Source organism: Bos indicus, chromosome 10 (genome assembly GCF_029378745.1).
Source record: "Bos indicus isolate NIAB-ARS_2022 breed Sahiwal x Tharparkar chromosome 10, NIAB-ARS_B.indTharparkar_mat_pri_1.0, whole genome shotgun sequence".
Taxonomy (NCBI): Eukaryota; Metazoa; Chordata; class Mammalia; order Artiodactyla; family Bovidae; genus Bos; species Bos indicus.
In genome coordinates this window covers 67,033,674-67,050,298 of record NC_091769.1, presented here as the reverse complement: position 1 = coordinate 67,050,298, position 16,625 = coordinate 67,033,674, and the positions used below count along the sequence as shown (strand labels likewise).

Below are 16,625 nucleotides of genomic sequence, written 5' to 3'. Positions count from 1 at the left end.
AAAACACATTGGTCCCCCTTCCCAGAGGAAAAGTACTGGCATTCACTACATTTTAAAAATAATCAAGAAAAAAAAATAATCAAGAGCTCTTGAGAAACACCTGATCAAGCACAGATTAGTGTTGGACGTGGTAAAGGATACGTGCATAAGGGTCTGGCTCAGGGCAGTCATGGGTAGAAGGGGTGCTGTCAGCCAGGGACCATGTGTGAATTCTGTGCTGCCCTACAGACACAGGCAGCGTGGCCATGGTACCTTGGGTGGCCTGTAGGAAGCCTGCCTTTAGCTTGAGAGTCCAAAGGCCCAGTGAATGGTCCACCAGGAGGGCCCTGTGGGCCCTGGTCTCAGGGAAGGGGAAAGATGGGACCTAGGGTGAAGGAAGAGGCCTTGACGGGTGGTTTGTCCGAGAGCTTGGAATCCAGATCCAAATACCTTTCCCCCTCTAGGCTGCACTTTCTGCATCTGTAGAATGGGCTAATAACATGGATTCTGGCAGTTCACCCCACACCCAGGGGAAGCCCATGGGAATGGGTACCTCTGGTCAGGGGTGTTGAGAAGAGAAAAGGGCAGGTGGGAAAACTGGGCTTACCTTTCCCCATGACACGTGTGAACTGCCCGGGGAGATCCCCCTCCGGCAGGGGGGTGACAGCCAGCTCCCCGTCACAGCTGCTCAGCTGGTGTGGCTGGAGCCCACCACTGGCCCCAGCTGAAGTGGTGGCCGTAGCTCCTGCGGCCGTGGCACTGTCTTTGCAGTCCGGGCTCTGGCTCTCGGGGCCCATCAGCGAAGGCGGGTGCGGGGCCTGGGGCTCCCGGCGGCGAGCCTCTGGGGTGGTGCTCGGTGAGCTGTACGCCTTGATGGGGGTCAGGATCATCTGGTGCAACTCCTGGAGGGGGAGGCGCAGGTTGCCCCCCTCAATGATGTCCTAGAGGGTCAAAGGGAGAAGACCTCTGTTAGGGTCAGGAACTGGGATGACCCACCTCCATGCCTCCCCCGCCTCTGCCTGGAGCTATTCCCAGATGGGGTTCATGTCTGCTGACACTTTCCTTAGAACGTTCTTTGGAAGATGGGACAGTTTACAATGTAATCATTCTGGGGACTTCCTCGGTGGTCCAGTGGTTAAGAATCTGCCTTGCAATGCAGGGGACATGGGTTTGATCCCTGGTCCAGAGCTAAGATTCCACGTGCCACAGAGCAACTAAGCTCATTTGGCACAACCACTGAGCCTGCGAGCCACAGCTAGAGAGTACACGTGCCAAAACGAAAGATCCTGCATAACGCAACAAAGATCCCAAGTATCGCAACTAAGACCTGACGCAGCCAAACACATAAATGTTACAAATTAAATCACCAATATTAGCCCAGGTAGAAAATTTTAAAAATATATACATGTATCATGAGGAAATAGAATCACTTTAAAATCCCACTAAGATGCTAAAATCCCACTAAAATGATTTCGGTATATTTCCTTCCCTGGCATCTTCTGTGCCTTTCCTTAAGGTGCATTTGATAATAGTTTATGTCACACACTTTAGAAGCTACACAACAAAGTTATACAGGGCCACGTATTTCCTGTAGTATGATTTGTTTTAGATGAAGGAACCTGCTCATTCACACTTTCATCCAGCCCATGGCAGAGGCAACACAGGTGTGGTTAGAAGCACCGATGCTAAGACAGATGCTTGGGTCTGATACAGCTGTGTGCCCTTGGGTAAATGTCTTCTCTGTGCCTCAGTTTCTCTGTGTATAAGATGAAGATTACTATAGTACCTGCCTCATTGGTGGTTGCGATGAGCTTAATATTTGTAAAGCTACAGGTTCCTATGTTATGTGATTCTTTGTTAAATTCATTTTTTTATTATTATTTTTTAATATAAATTTTTAAATTTTAATTGGAGGCTAATAAAATTGCTGCAGATGGTGATTGCAGCCATGAAATTAAAAGACGCTTACTCCTTGGAAGGAAAGTTATGACCAACCTAGACAGCATATCGAAAAGCAGAGACATTACTTTGCCAACAAAGGTCCGTCTAGTCAAGGCTATGGTTTTTCCAGTGGTCATGTATGGATGTGAGAGTTGGACTGTGAAGAAGGCTGAGCGCCGAAGAATTGATGCTTTTGAACTGTGGTGTTGAAGACTCTTGAGAGTCCCTTGGACTGCAAGGAGATCCAACCAGTCCATCCTAAAGATTAGTCTTGGGTGTTCATTGGAAGGACTGATGCTGAAGCTGAAACTCCAATACTTTGGCCACCTCATGCAAAGAGTTGACTCATTGGAAAAGACCCTGACGCTGGGAGGGATTGGGGGCAAGAGGAGAAGGGGACGACAGAGGATGAGATGGCTAGATGGCATCACTGACTCGATGGACATGAGTCTGAGTGAACTCCGGGAGTTGGTGATGGACAAGGAGGCCTGGTGTGCTGTGATTCACGGGGTTGCGAACAGTTGGATACGACTGAGCAACTGAACTGAACTGAACTGAACTGAATTACTTTACAATGTTGTATTGGTTTTGCCATACATTGACACGAATCCGCCACGGGTATATATGTGTTCCCCATCCTGAACCCCCCTCCCACTTCCCTCCCCATACCATCCCTCTGGGTCATCCCAGTGCACCAGCCCTGAGCATCCTGTATCGAACCTGGACTGGTGATTCATTTCACATATGATAATATACATGTTTTGGGTGCTCTGACCTGCTGCGCACTGAGCTAGATGGTGTGGGGGATGGGGATATGGTGGGAAAGCTGTTAAGGTTCCCTCGGGGAGTTTACATCCTACCAGGACATGAATATTCATCATGCTGGAGACTGAGAAGCAGGGCAGGGGTTCCTGGAGGGGAGGTTCTCATGGGCTGCAGGTTCCTGGGAAAGAGTGCTCCAGGCAGAGGGCACAGCGGGGGCAAAGGCACTGAGGTGGGAGCCTGGAGCATGTGAGAAACAGCACGGAGGCCTGAGCTGGAGCAGAGAGGAGCGGGGGTGGGGTGGGACGTGAAGTCCAAGGAGCCACAGGGCCTGAGTGGAGAGGAGTCAAGTCAGCAGGCTGGGGCAGGGGTGCGAGAATGTCTTCTACATGAGATGAGAAGTCAGGGAAGGTTCTGAGCGTGACATGTTTCAGAAGGATCATTCTAGAGAAAAATAAGTATTTTACACAAACAAACATATATATACATATTGAATATACACTATAGAGGCAGACCTTGGAGATACTGCAAGTTTGGTTCCAGATCACTACATAAAGTACCACTCATTTTTTTTGGTTTCCCGGTGCCTATAAAAGTTATGTTTACACCACACTATACAGTCTACTGGGCTTCCCAGGTGGTGCTGGTGGTAAAGAACCCGCCTGCCAATGCAGGAGACTTAAGAGTCCCAGGTTCAATCCCTGGGTCAGGAAGATCCCCTGGAGCAGGGCATGGCAATCCACTCCAGTATTCTTGCCTGGAGAATCCCATGGACAGAGGAGCCTGACGGGCTACAGTCCATAGTGGCGCAAAGAGTCGGACACGACTGAAGCAACTTAGCACACAGCACATATAGTCTATTAAGTGTGCCACAGCATTATGTCTAAAAGAACCAATGTCCATACCTTAATTAAAAAATGTTTCATTGCTAAATAGTGCTAGCCATGATCTGAGTCTTCAACGAGTTATAATCTTTTCACAATAGTAACATCAAATATCACTAATCACAGATCACCATACCAAATATCATAATAATGAGAATGTTTGAAATACGATGAGAATTACCAAAACGTGACAAAGACACATGAAGTGAGCAAATGCTGTTTGGAAAATGGGGCCAAAAGGCTTGTTAAACTTAGGGCTGCCACAAACCTTTGATTTGTTAAAAAAAAAAAAAAAGGCAGTATGTGTGAAGTGTAATAAAATGAGGTATGCCTATAATGTATATAATTGTATGTAATATATCCATGACTTTATATAATGAAATTGAATCCGTCTACCCATACAGTTTGATATCCTGGGCATTATTTATTAGAAAAAGCAGTGAAAGTTGATTCTGATGGACACCTATCAGTCAGATGCTCACAGAGGCGCAGAATAGGCTCAGGTGCTTTGGGATGGTGGTCTGGGGCTGGGGGTCTCCCTGGTGTAGGGGGTGTGCCCTGCTCTCTGCCACAGTGCTGCCCAGTGATTATGCAGCAAACCTCTCCCTAGGACCCAGGAAGGACCTTGACAATCAGGGCCCTGATTACTAATGAAGTATTTAATCTTCTGAGAGCCCAGAATAGCAAGAACATAATTTTAAAAGCCTGAAGCATGAGTACCAGCCCGTTCCTGGGATCCTCTCTTATCAAGAAAAATTGCTCGATGATGTCAAGCAACACAAGCTGATGGGACACGATCATTTCTGCACCCAGATCTCCCATCAATCAGTTAGAAAGAGGAAATCTGAGGACGCAGGCCTGTTTCAATTCTAGGCACCAAAACACTGACAGCCCGCCCGGGTGCTGGCGGGAACTTGCTTTGTGTGGGGGGGTTGGAAGCAGAGCCTGAATTGTGCCTCGGCCTAGTTGGCACCCCAGGATTCCGAGGGAACTGAAATGCTAAGTAGCCACCAGAATTGTCTCAAACCTGGCCAGGGCCACTCTCCAGTCTATTTTAGGGGAGAGAATCCATTTTCCTTTTAAAGAAGTGGACTTTGCAGAGCCTACACCCATCCTTCTCAACCTGGCAGAAAGGGGCATGGTAAGACCTGCCTGCAGCCCGTGCCCACAAGCTCAATGCCTGAGTCAGGATGCTCCTGGTCAGTCCCAGTTTTCCTGATGCTGGGCTGGACCGGCCCTTTGCAGAGTCTGATGCTGTCACATGACTGGTCCCTTGACTTCTGACATGGTATCAGGGCAGGACCCATAGAGGCAAGCTAGCTAACCCAGGCCAAGAGAGCCCCTGCTGCCTTTTCTGATCAAACTACATGCCAACCAGACGAGCCCTGCCTCAAGGTTCTCCAGTTCCTGCCAGCACCTGGGGGGTGGGGGGTTCTGACCTCCTTGTCCAGCCCTGACTGAGGAGAGGAAGGGAAATGAGAGGGAGGGGGTGAGGCTGCCCCGTGGGAGGGGGCTGGGCAGACAGAGCTGGCAGGCTCCTCTGGGTGATCACATGCACCCCTGTTGTGCCAGCCCATGTGGCAGTACCACTGAGAAGAGCAAATGTGTGCCTGTGACTCAACTGCTACCAACCTTGCCTGCTCTCGACACGTGGTGTGAAGGCTTCTGCAGTTACTCAGTGATGGGGGCGGAGATGTGGGTTCTGCTAAGAGCTGAACTCCTTCAAACCGGGCATGTATACTTGTTCCAAGTTCAAATCTTATGTGACGCTACTGGGGACACCCACACCCAAAAGGAAACCCATAAACATAGTGAATAATGTCGGATACTTTCTGAGAATATCACAATCAGGAATCATGCTTAGCTTGGTCTTTTGCTTTGACCTAAAGCCACTGTCTCAGAGACAACCCCTGGCTTATGACCAGTAGGCAGTAGCTCTGCTGATGCCAGCCTCCGGGGGGCGCACTATGACCATCAGGTTGCATTCCTGACTCTAGAGTGAATTCGGGCCCAGGCAGAGAAGGAATCTAGCTCAATCCAGTGCCCTCGACTGGCTGAGGGACCGAACTCCCATGCTGACAAAAACAGGAGATCAACCCAAGTCTCTATGGATCCTTTGTATGATAAATATAACACTGCGTTAGGAACTCAGAGAGGCAAACATGAGCACAAAGCAGCACAGCTGCCCTTTAACTACTGTGCGGAACAGAGGTGAGAGCAGAGTGGGAAGGCTGGACCCTCCTACACTGCAGTCGGTCAGGCAGATGCAGCTTGGGGCCGACAAGGAGGAAGGTGCTCCATCCTGACTGTCCCAGGCTTCCTGGCCTGGCTTTCTTAGGTCTTGGAGGAGGACTGGTTTAGAGCCTCTCTCGGGGCTTGTAACAGCCACAGGGTGCAAATCATCTGGAAAATGGCAGGTGGTGGCATCCCCAGCACTTATGCAGCATCCCATTGCCCCATCCTTCTCTCTGTGTGAGACGGACTGGACCGTTCACCCAGCAGACAGCACTCCTGCGTCTACTTAACTCCATCCTCTCTATGGGCTGGGCGCTGTCAGACACTGGGGGTCTAAAAAGGACGACAGAATCCTCACCCTAAGATGCTTATGGCTCCCGGGATGGGCCCATACATCGTGAAGATGCTGCTAGGATGGGGGCGGTGGGGGTGGCGGTAACACAGAGGTGTGTGCGTGTCTCCTTTCTCCAAGCCAGGTTCCCAAGCTCAGAGAATGGTCAGTTTCACAGTTTGGGAGTCAACTGAAAAAAGACAGTAAATAAAAGCACATGGGTGTGACAGTTGGAGTATAAAGAAAGCTGAGTGCTGAAGAACTGATGCTTTTGAACTGCGGTGTTGGAGAAGACTCTTGAGAGTCCCTTGGACAGCAAGGAGATTAAATCAGTCCATCCTAAAGGAAATCAGTCCTGAATATTCATTGGAAGGACTGAGGCTGAAGCTGAAGCTCCAATACTTTGGACACCTGATGCGAAGAGCTGACTCATTTGAAAAGACCCCGATGCTGGGAAAGATTGAAGGCGAGAGGAGAAGGGGACAACAGAGGATGAGATGGTTGGATGGCATCACCAACTCAATGGACATGAGTTTGAGTAAACTCAGGAGTTGGTGATGGACAGGGAGGCCTGGCATGCTAGGGTCCATGGGGTCTCAAATAGTCGGACACGACTGAGTGGCTGAACTGAACTGAACTGAAACGCACATGGAAACATTTTCACTATTAAAGATAAATGCTGGAAAATCTGCCCCGGTGACCGTTCTAATCTTACCTTTCCCACCAAACATCTTGAGAAGTCTGCACTGCCTCACCCCAAGGCCTCAGTCCCATTTATACGCTCCAGTTCTTGGGTTCCTGCTTCCCCTCCCATCTCCCTGAAACCCTTTTGCATCAGGGCTATCAGGGAGCTGCTGGTGGCCAGTTCCGGGGAGCAGTGTTCAGTCCTCATCAGGTGTGACACGTCCATGGCTCCTGATGGGACAGTCCCTCTTTAACCCTCCCACCCTCTGGGGCCTGTCACTGGTCGCTCCATGTCCTCTGGTGCTCCCCATCTAGGGTCCATCCTCAGCTCTTATCACTCATCACACAATTCTGGCCATTTACACATAAACGACCCACAATGGAGTCTTTCAAACCCTTGTGGGCTCTAGACTTGTTCTCTGGGCCACTGACTTGCTACTTTCAGCGGGGTGTCCCAAGGTATTACAGACGCCACCCATCAAGCTCAACCCCATTTCTTTCACATTAGTGAAGTGAAGTGAAGTCGCTCAGTTGTGTCCAACTCTTTGAGACCCTATGGACTGTGGCCTACCAGGCTCCTCTGTCTATGGGATTTTCCAGGCAAGAGTGCTGGAGTGGGTTGTCATTTCCTTCTCCAGGGGACCTTCCCGACCCAGGGATTGAACCCGGGTCTCCCACATTGTAGGCAGACAATTTACCGTCTGAGCCACGAGGGAAGTCCTTTCACAGTAGTAACTCCTCCTTTATTTTTGGTTCCCAAATGGTATGACACCCACGCCTGCACTTCCTGCCAATGCCCAGACTCCTGCTAAGTGACTCTCTTATTCTTCTCCTCTGTCGTGGCCCCCACCCTGGCTCAGGGCCCGTTCTCCCCCAACACCAGCACCGATGCCCGTCTGCTCTCTGTCCTCACCGCAGTGGAGTCCTCTGTTTCATCCCAGGAAGACACCCCCACCGGCCTCAGGGATGGTGCTGATCACGCTGGGCTGTGACAGCATCACCACGCGTCTATCTGTGGCACCTCGTGTCCCCAGCTCTCCGGGGGTGGGGACTTCGAATTCCTCACGGTTTGCCTCCAGTGAGGACGGGGGAGATCGAGTCCAAGGCAGCTGCTTAGTAAGTGTTCAGTAACTGAGTGGAGGTGCTCTAGACATAGAGCTCATCTGCAGCAGCTGCTGATTATGAACTAGTCACGGGCGGGGCCCCAGCCATCTCCTTAGAAATCTCAGGGTTCTGTGTGACGTAAGAATGCCACTGGAAGCAAGAACATGACGACAGCGGTTCCAACAGCACAGTCAGTTGAGGATGTCTGGGAATGCCAGAGAAATGGCTAATGGGAGCCTGCTGCTGGTGGCCTATGTGGGAACAGGTTACTGACAGCCCTCTCCCTGAAAAGCAGAAGAGATGCGGGTTCCAGAGAAGAGGGAACAACAGAGCTGAGGCTGAGTCCTCAGTGGACACTGCGGTTCACTCCCACCCCCCAGGCCGTCAGCTCCTAACGGGACAAGCTTGCAGGTGTCTACACTCAGGTGGTTCTCAGGCAAGCCTGAAATGGTGGTCCACCACCTTCCTCCTCAAAGAAGTCACACCAAATAAACTCATCATGCTTTCCTCTTGGCCAGTAGTTTCTTTCAGATTCTGTGCTACATTTGTCATCTTTTTTAACATGCCCAATCCAGTGGTCCAGGGAGAAAGCCTTCTTTTTTTTTTGTGGAGTCAATATTATTCTAGGTGTGAAATATAGGACATAGTGTCACCGAATTATCAAAGGCTAGACAGAAAGTCAGTGGCATATGAGGGCCACCCAAACCACCTTGCTGCTCTTGTTTCCACGTGCTGGTTCGGCCCAGCGCTACCAGAGGTGGAGCCGACAGCAGCCGTCTCTGTCTCCCAGGTGGGTGCATGACCCTCAGTGACAGAGGATGTGAATGAGTTCTTGAAGGAAGCTCCAGAAATAAGAGCAGAAAACACCACTCTCTAACCATAATCTTAGCAATCGAATCCTTCTGCAAAATGTTTTCTGTGCTTTTTAACAGATGAGAAAATTGGCCTATTGAATACTTCCCAAAAGAGAAGTTATATAGAAATGGCAATAAACACTCTGTTAGATGAATGCCTTGGTAAAAGAGTTGGTGTAAAATTAAGAACAACAGTAACTTCAGGTTCAGTTGGGCAGGTCACTTGTCATTTGTGACTCACTATAATTAAGAACAGGTCTTTCATCATGGGAGTACCCGTACGTAGCCTCTGTCTATCCATCCAGAGGTTTTAAAAGCCATCTTCCTTATAAAGTTACAGATGCATATTCTATAACTATATATTACTTTGTATTTTATATGATATTCATTGGGCTTCCCTGGTGGCCCAGACAGTACAGAATCTGCCTGCAATGCAGGAGATCCGGGATCAATCCCAGGGTTGGGAAGATCCCCTGAAGAAGAGAATAGCAACCCACTGCAGTATTTTTGCCTGGAGAATCCCATGGACAGAGGAGCCTGATGGGCTACAGTCCATGGAGTCTCAAAGAGTTGGATATGACTGAGCGACTAATGATTCATTAATATTCATTAAGCATAATTTTATATGTTGTATGTAAACATATACACACACAGATCTTTGTGAATAAGTTAAAAAATGTCCACTACACTGCGATGTTTCTGTGCTCCAAAATTTGCTTTAGCCTCACCTGCCTTAGTTCTTTGATTCCTTTCAAAGGCACCCTGGGATTTCTAGAAGGGGTTACAACTCAAGCTCTGCAAGCAGCAAATACCTTCCCACCCACCACTCCCAACAGCAACGCACAAGGATCTCCCCACCGGGGCTGTGGCAGCACCAGCTTACAAGGTCTGTTCTTTTTTGGACCTTAAAAAAAAATAAGTCGCTCAGTTGTGTCCAACTCTCTGTGACCCCGTGGACTGTAGCCTGCTAGGCTCCTCTGTCCATGGAATTCTTCAGACAAGAATACTGCAGTGGGTAGCTTTTGGACCTCAGATGAAGTCATAGAGCCACCATGTCCTAAAAATGACATTCACACTAGGTTGACACCCAGATACAAAGGCAAGAAGAAAACATACTTGGGCAGCAAACAAAAAGAGCAGATGAACAGCAGATGAATTGCTTTTAACGATGGAATAAACGCTTTTTCAGCATTTTGCATTTTTGAGACAGCTCCTTTCAGAGTCACAGGGACCCATTCTGGTAAGTTAATGTCCGAAATTATTCTCCGGAGAGTCTAGTACGTCCATCCACCAAAAGACTGCGATCTCTCCGTGGAAGCCGGGGGTTAACCTGCGGGTGTCTGCCATGCTGTGGGCAGCTTTTCTCAAAGTCAGATCCTTCCCTGGGTGGACAGCGGGACTGAGGCTCATCTGTTTGTTTCCTATACTCATGTGTCAAAATTTCAGCCTCTGATTGTGGGCTGAACACCTCCTTAATCACTACAAATGTATAAAAGGCAGAAATGAATGTATGTAAAACATTTCCTGAGAGCTACGGGAGGGCCAGTCTCCAGGGGCCTGGACCCAAGGCTTAGGTACACTTAAGCGGTCAGGTTCCGTAGAAGCGTGTATAACCAGGAGATGAACTTCAAAACCATTTCATTTTTTCTGACTGTGGTAAGGAAACAACCTGTTGCTCTCTGTAAGGCCTGCTGACGACACTTTCAACTGAGAATATAATTTCCCTTGACCCATTTTCCTACCATGAAGGTAGAAATGGCCCATCACCTGGTGATAACTTACCCTTTCCAAAGACTTCAGGAGATTTTGTCTCTCTTTGAGCTTCTGAATACTGATGACAATTTTGTGTCTTGCGCCTTTGGTAACATTCTGTAATGAAGTAAAAGTTAGATTTAAAAACATATTTTTAGGCATCAGCTTAGAGATTCTTGGAAGCTATATAGTACATTACTGTCTTCTTGGTTCCCGTGTGTATACAGGCTAGTAAATAGACATTCGTCTCTCTCTTCAACATCCACTGTCATCAACCTCTTACTAAATGTTGTAACTCCTCAATATCCATTATCGTCAAGCTCTTCTTACTAAATATTTTAACTCCAGCTGACCACACACGTGCTTGTGTCTTTTCCCTGTGACCTTTAGGAGAGCAAGAAACAGCCAATCATCCCACCCAGCATGAAATTTCTTCATAGTCTTCAAACATCATTTTTAAGTCACACACTCTTTCCTTGTGTCCAGGTTTTATCGTTTCAGTCCCTTCCAGTTTCCCTGAAGGTTCCAATCCCATACAGAGATATGCGTTGCTTTCTCAAAGCTTTTCTATGTTTACCCATCTCGAGGAGATATGAAATCCAGTTCAATTCTCATCTGGTGTCAGACAATACAGGCTGGTTTTTATCAGTCTGTAGGCCCTCCTAAGTCTCCACAAGGAAAATCAGAATAGAGAACTTAAATCTGTAATAATGCAGTCCTCACTTCAGGTAGAAGATTGGGATTCACAGTTAGGATTATGGATTGTATCTTAATAAACTGTGTAGTGGCGAAGAGCCCTAGGATTCAGTTAAACATATGTTGACTAGAAAGACTGAAGATTTCCAAATAGAAGGTTCTTTCTCAAATCAGATCTGTAATATAAACTTCTGATGATTTTCTGCAAAGATTCATAAAATTTCCCTTAAAGGTGGAAAAGATGAAAACACCAGAGGTGTTGCCTTTACTGAGGAAAATTAAGACTCTAGTGATATCTAAATCCATCTTTAAGATGAAACACTGGGAGCATATTACTATTTAGCCTTGACTTTCAGTTCACGTGAATTTTTACTCTGAAAAGTTTGTGCTGGCCTCGGGCTTTGCCCTCTATGTCAATTATTTCTTGTTTTTTCCTCAAGTTGACCAAGTGATGACTGAAAATTTTTTTTTCTCAACTTTGACCCAAACACAAGAATGCTCTTAGAAGCAGTTCTCATCAATCCTGAGGATCTCAAGGAGCGATCGAGATAAAAAGCAGTGGGAGAAGCCTTAGGAAGTTGAAATTAGGGCTTTTCATTCTCTGAGAATGTGCAGTGACTTTGGGCTTTGTCTTACATCTCAATACTGGTATTCAGCCAGGCCTGCAAAGGTTAACTGCGGGTACTGAATATGCAATGGGAATTCAGGATCTGCTGGGAGGCCTACGTCCAGACCAGCCATGCCCCAACTGGTACAATCTCCTCTTCCTGCAGGGGAAATACTATTAGCCTGTTCAGACCATTAATTCTCTCAAATCACCGCTCAAAGGAAACTGAGGTCAAGTTGAAAATGCAAATAGCATTTTAAACAAGGGAAACAAAGACATTGGTCAGATCTATTTGCTCAAGCACAGCAGGGTAGGAAACATGCTTAGTTTCAGGGGTTCTGTTGACTGGCCTGGCCTTCTGCATCCACAGGAGGAAGGAGGAACTTGCCCTTTTATGGCACACAGCAGGGGACTGCCATCTGAGACCTGGGGTAATGTTATTCAGTGTGGTTACAAAATATTTTGTACAACTTTCTCCGTTCGAATTAAGATCAGTCTGAATGTGTTTTTGAGCAACTTCTGGGGAAGCTCTGACTCAGGACCTGGTGCTTCTGCCTCCTAACTACTGGAAGTTAGCTGATTTGTGACTAAGATTGAAAAATTCACAACCAATCTGTCATCCTCCAACCCAGCACTGGCCAAGCAGACAGAGTGGGTGGGCAATGAAAACAAAAGCAGGGACACAGACTCTTGGAGGTCTTGGTCAATGCTGTTTCTTCTGATTCCTCCCTGGCACCCTAGGAGTGTACATCTAGGTTATTTTTTTTTTCCATAACACTCTTACTCAGCCTCACTTGTCCTGTGGTTACCCATTTGTCTTCCATCTTGTACTGGACCCTGAAGGCAAGAACCCAGCCTTACCATGTGATGCTGGCCCGCACCTGGCAGTTCCTAGAACAAGGCAAGCTACTAGATGGGCACAGGTATGGGGCCAGACAAGGTCTGCCTTAGACTTGAATGCAAGGTTCCACCTGGGGCACCTTCCCGTGTACGCACCTGAGCCTCCAGCTGGCACTCAGTGAGGGCCATCATCTCCTCGTAGGTCATCTGGGAGAAGAGTGCGGCATACTTGTGCAGGCGGAGGCTTTTTAACCAGGCTGGAACATCTGTGATGCACGATGTGCAGGACATGGGGAGAGAAATTGAGAGGGAAAGAGAGGAGATGACCAGAGATGTGGGAAGAGAGAAAAGGAAAGAAGATGGTGGTCAGAGAAAAGGAAAGGGAAAAAAAAAATCATCTGTACGTTACTCATTGTTTCATTTTGGCAGCAAATTACCAACTTAGAAGGCTTGGTCTAGTTCTGATATTCCCACTGTTGGGCTCTCTTACTTTGTTTTATACCCGGGGGCCCCTGGGCTTCAGAGCACACAGAAATTCTTTAAAATTACATTCCAATTCGTGAGTATATAGGTGGTTTTCTGGGAGGAGGGTCATCCACAGCTTCTATAGGATTCTCAAAGGGGTTCATAACCCCCCAGATGGCAAGGATTCACTGCTTTAGTCAGACTACTTCATTGTTGGTTTAGAAAGAACTGACTTAGAATGTTAAACTACATACGATGATCTTTATCCTCGAGATAATTTCTTTCTAGGTTTAATGCAGATCCCCATATGCTGTTTCCACTGCTTTCACAGTGATAGGGAAAATAAAACAAGCAAACCAGGCAGGGGTGACCATGGGTGGAGCCACTGTCATTAGCCTGATCATTCTTCTGCCTTCCTAGACCCTAGTGGGAATCAGGGCATCCAGGACTCTAAACTACCACACTGTGTGTGTTGGGGAGGGGGTAGCTTTGCTGACCATTTCTTCAAGCTAAGGCATATGTCTGAAATTGTCCTTGACCTTCTCCTTGAATGTCAACCCAATATCAGGACTTGAAGGTCTAAAGATTGCCTAGACTATGGAATAATGGGAATTCCAAAGCACATCTGAAATAAGTCTCATGTTTGGGATTCTACAATTAGGAAAATTAAATAATAACTGTATTGAAAATCCACAGGAGAATTATTACCTTTCTAAGTACAACCAAAACAAAGCACTTGCTCATATTTTTTTAAGCCAGGGTTTTTCAGCAATAGGATCTTTGAGAAGTCTCTAGAATCATCTTCCCCCATCCCTGACTTATTCTACAGATGACAAAATTAAGTCATTACATCTAGATCACAGGGCAAGCATGTGGTGAAATGGGGACTAGAGCCAGGTTGCCAGATTCCCAGGTTTTTCCTATACTGTATCATCTTCTGTAGAATGAGGACCAATAACCCATCAATGGGAAGGCTGAATAAACAGTAACTTAAAGTCCTCTGAAATGCTGAAGCACCGGGGAATTCAAGCTTTCTGTGAATTATTACCCATTACTAACCATGTTGATTGCAAGATACTGTCTATTGCTAAGTGCTTTATTCTGAGGCACTGACAGAGACCATAAACACTACAAAATTAGTAGGAACCTTCTAATTTTTTAATGTTTAAAGTAGTCAACTGGGATTAATTGAAGAGGCCTGGCCTACTCTGAAATCAGACCCTGCCTCCTGGGTGAACTGAATCTAGAATATTACCACCTGAAACTCAAAAGATAAAGTGGGAGAAAGTGGGTGGCCTGGTGAGGTTACTTTTTGATTTGCAGTAATACAAAGGCCAAAGAAGAGGAATTTCTGGAGAAACAGAATTGGATATCCAATGGCATTTTAAGAAAAGACTCAGTTCAGGCAAAAAAAATCACTGATTCTGTGCTTCGAGGCCCTTCATTCTACTGTGACAAGTAGAGACTCCCACTGGGACCATCACTAACCATAAACAAACAGGGCTTCCTGAGATACATAGTACCAATCCCTGATATCCTCCTCAACTCAAACTGTGGTTGGATCAAGAGTCCAGGGCATTCGCTTCCCTCATGTGATATCCTGGACCTCTTTGACTAGACTTGATTCTCCGCCATGTTTTTGTTGCTGTTGTAAAACAATGCTAATACTTCCAGGGAGTGGGCAACAAATAGATTGAGCTTCAGCTTTAGGCCACCATCGTGTTACTGTTTGGTCATCGGGTTTCATGTTTGCTGTTTACATCTTTGAAAGGCCCCAAGCAGCTGTTCAGAAAACTCAGGGATCACGATTCAAAGAAGTCTGGGTAACCCAATGCCACACTTGGGTACAATCTGCCACAAAAGAGTATGGAGCAAGTTCATGGGCTACATTGTCACTGGATGCCCTACAACTTAATTATGCAAAACCCACTGATGATAAGACAAATAGAATCCCGAGCTACTAAATCATGTTGCAAACTGGTTGCTATATAAGCCAAGATGACAATATGGTGTTTTAAGAGTTGGGTACAAATCTAGGTGTGGCAAATCTCAGTCCAATCAGTGCTCATTTTTTTCTAGAAAAGTATTTTGACAACTAGACTTTTCCTGGTTAGAGGGATGAAGAGCCTGCCTCACTCATTTAATCAAAATATAGGTCACTGGGAATCATTTTCCCAGAAAAGGTTCCTATACAACTTCAGAACATGGTGAGTTAGACCTTCCTGAAGAGTTATTCTTGGATTTGTTCCAAGGAAATACAAGCTCTTCTTGGCCATATGTCCCTTGGGCAGGCATGCTGACTTGCTTCTAGAGGGTCAGTTCCTAGCTCAGTGCTGTGTGCCCTCTCCTCCTACAGCGTGAACTGATGAACAAAGAAGAGGAAATTCCAGCTCTTAAGAACGTAGCCTACTAACCTCTGCTCCCCCCCCCCCCCCCCCCGCCCCCCGACTCTGGTTGGTGGTGAGGCACCTTCCTTTTCCAGGGATTAAAACAAAACTCCATTAAGAGAGAAACAAACCAGAAAAACCAGAGAACTGAGTGCCTTGACCATTTCACTCCTCTGAAGCCAGGAATTCCAATGACTTGGGAGGCTAGATTCCGTAAGATGTCGGCGAGGGACAAACTCTAAAATCTCAGGTCCTTTCCCACGGTCCAGATGCTACATGGTTGGATGCAAAGCTGAGAACTAGCTAACTTAACCCCAGACCTTCTTTTCTTATTCTGCAAAGCTGTGGCTATGGTTGGAGGACATGTACAAACAGGGGTGTTTCCTGGAGCGGTGGATACGTGATTGAAAGCATGCATGCCTCTGGGCTCCTGCCTCTGGCTGGCACACAGTCATTTAGCTTCATCTGGGCTGTTTCTGATGGACAAGCCAATGGACAAGCCAATTCTCTTATGCAGTGTGAGAAAGATAAAGATGCTTTTACTATATGCTGACTTCCTTGCCAAGTCTGGGCATCCTGATATCTGCTCATTCAACATTTACTAAACGCCTGTTATAGGGGCCAGGCATGTCCCTGCCATCAAGGAGTTTTTAATCCAAAAAGAAAGGCAAACTTAAAAAAAAAAAGTATAAAAGTTGCAAGACAAGTGCTAACTCTACTCAAAGTTCTGGGGGATGGGCACAGAATGACAGGCATTTGGGTTGGCCTGGGGGAGTGAGGGGCAGCTTCACAGTAGCATTAGTCCTGGACTCACTGGGCAGACCATAATGAGGAAGCCATCTCAGGAAGCAGGAGCAGTAGCATAAGCGAAGCTGAGATCCAAGAGAGCATTCCAGGCCAAGCAAAGGCTTAGGTGAATGCTAGAAAAGAGCTTAGACACCAGGTGGGACAAACAGGCAGGGGCCAGATGACTCGGATTTGTAACGCCAAAACTAGGAAAGTTGACCTATGCTTGGGTGATGGAGGAACTGCTGAAATCTGAGCAATAGAGGCACAATAAGATGCGTATGTGAGATCAGGGAAGGCTGTTGATGTCAAGGCAGG

The 16,625-nt window shown here is 47.0% G+C and overlaps 1 protein-coding gene across 6 annotated transcripts in view; it reads right to left on the bottom strand.

Moving 5' to 3' along the window:
- SAMD4A (sterile alpha motif domain containing 4A) overlaps positions 1–16,625 on the bottom strand; it is a 226,904-nt gene that overhangs the window by 31,329 nt on the left and 178,950 nt on the right. For all 6 annotated transcript variants that reach the window (XM_019968950.2, XM_019968952.2, XM_070797625.1 and 3 more), the window contains 3 exons: positions 12,826–12,935; positions 10,557–10,643; positions 587–920 (listed from right to left, as the gene is read on the bottom strand). In XM_019968950.2, coding sequence (XP_019824509.1) covers positions 587–920; positions 10,557–10,643; positions 12,826–12,935 — 531 coding nt within the window. The remainder of the gene's footprint in view (positions 1–586; positions 921–10,556; positions 10,644–12,825; positions 12,936–16,625) is intronic.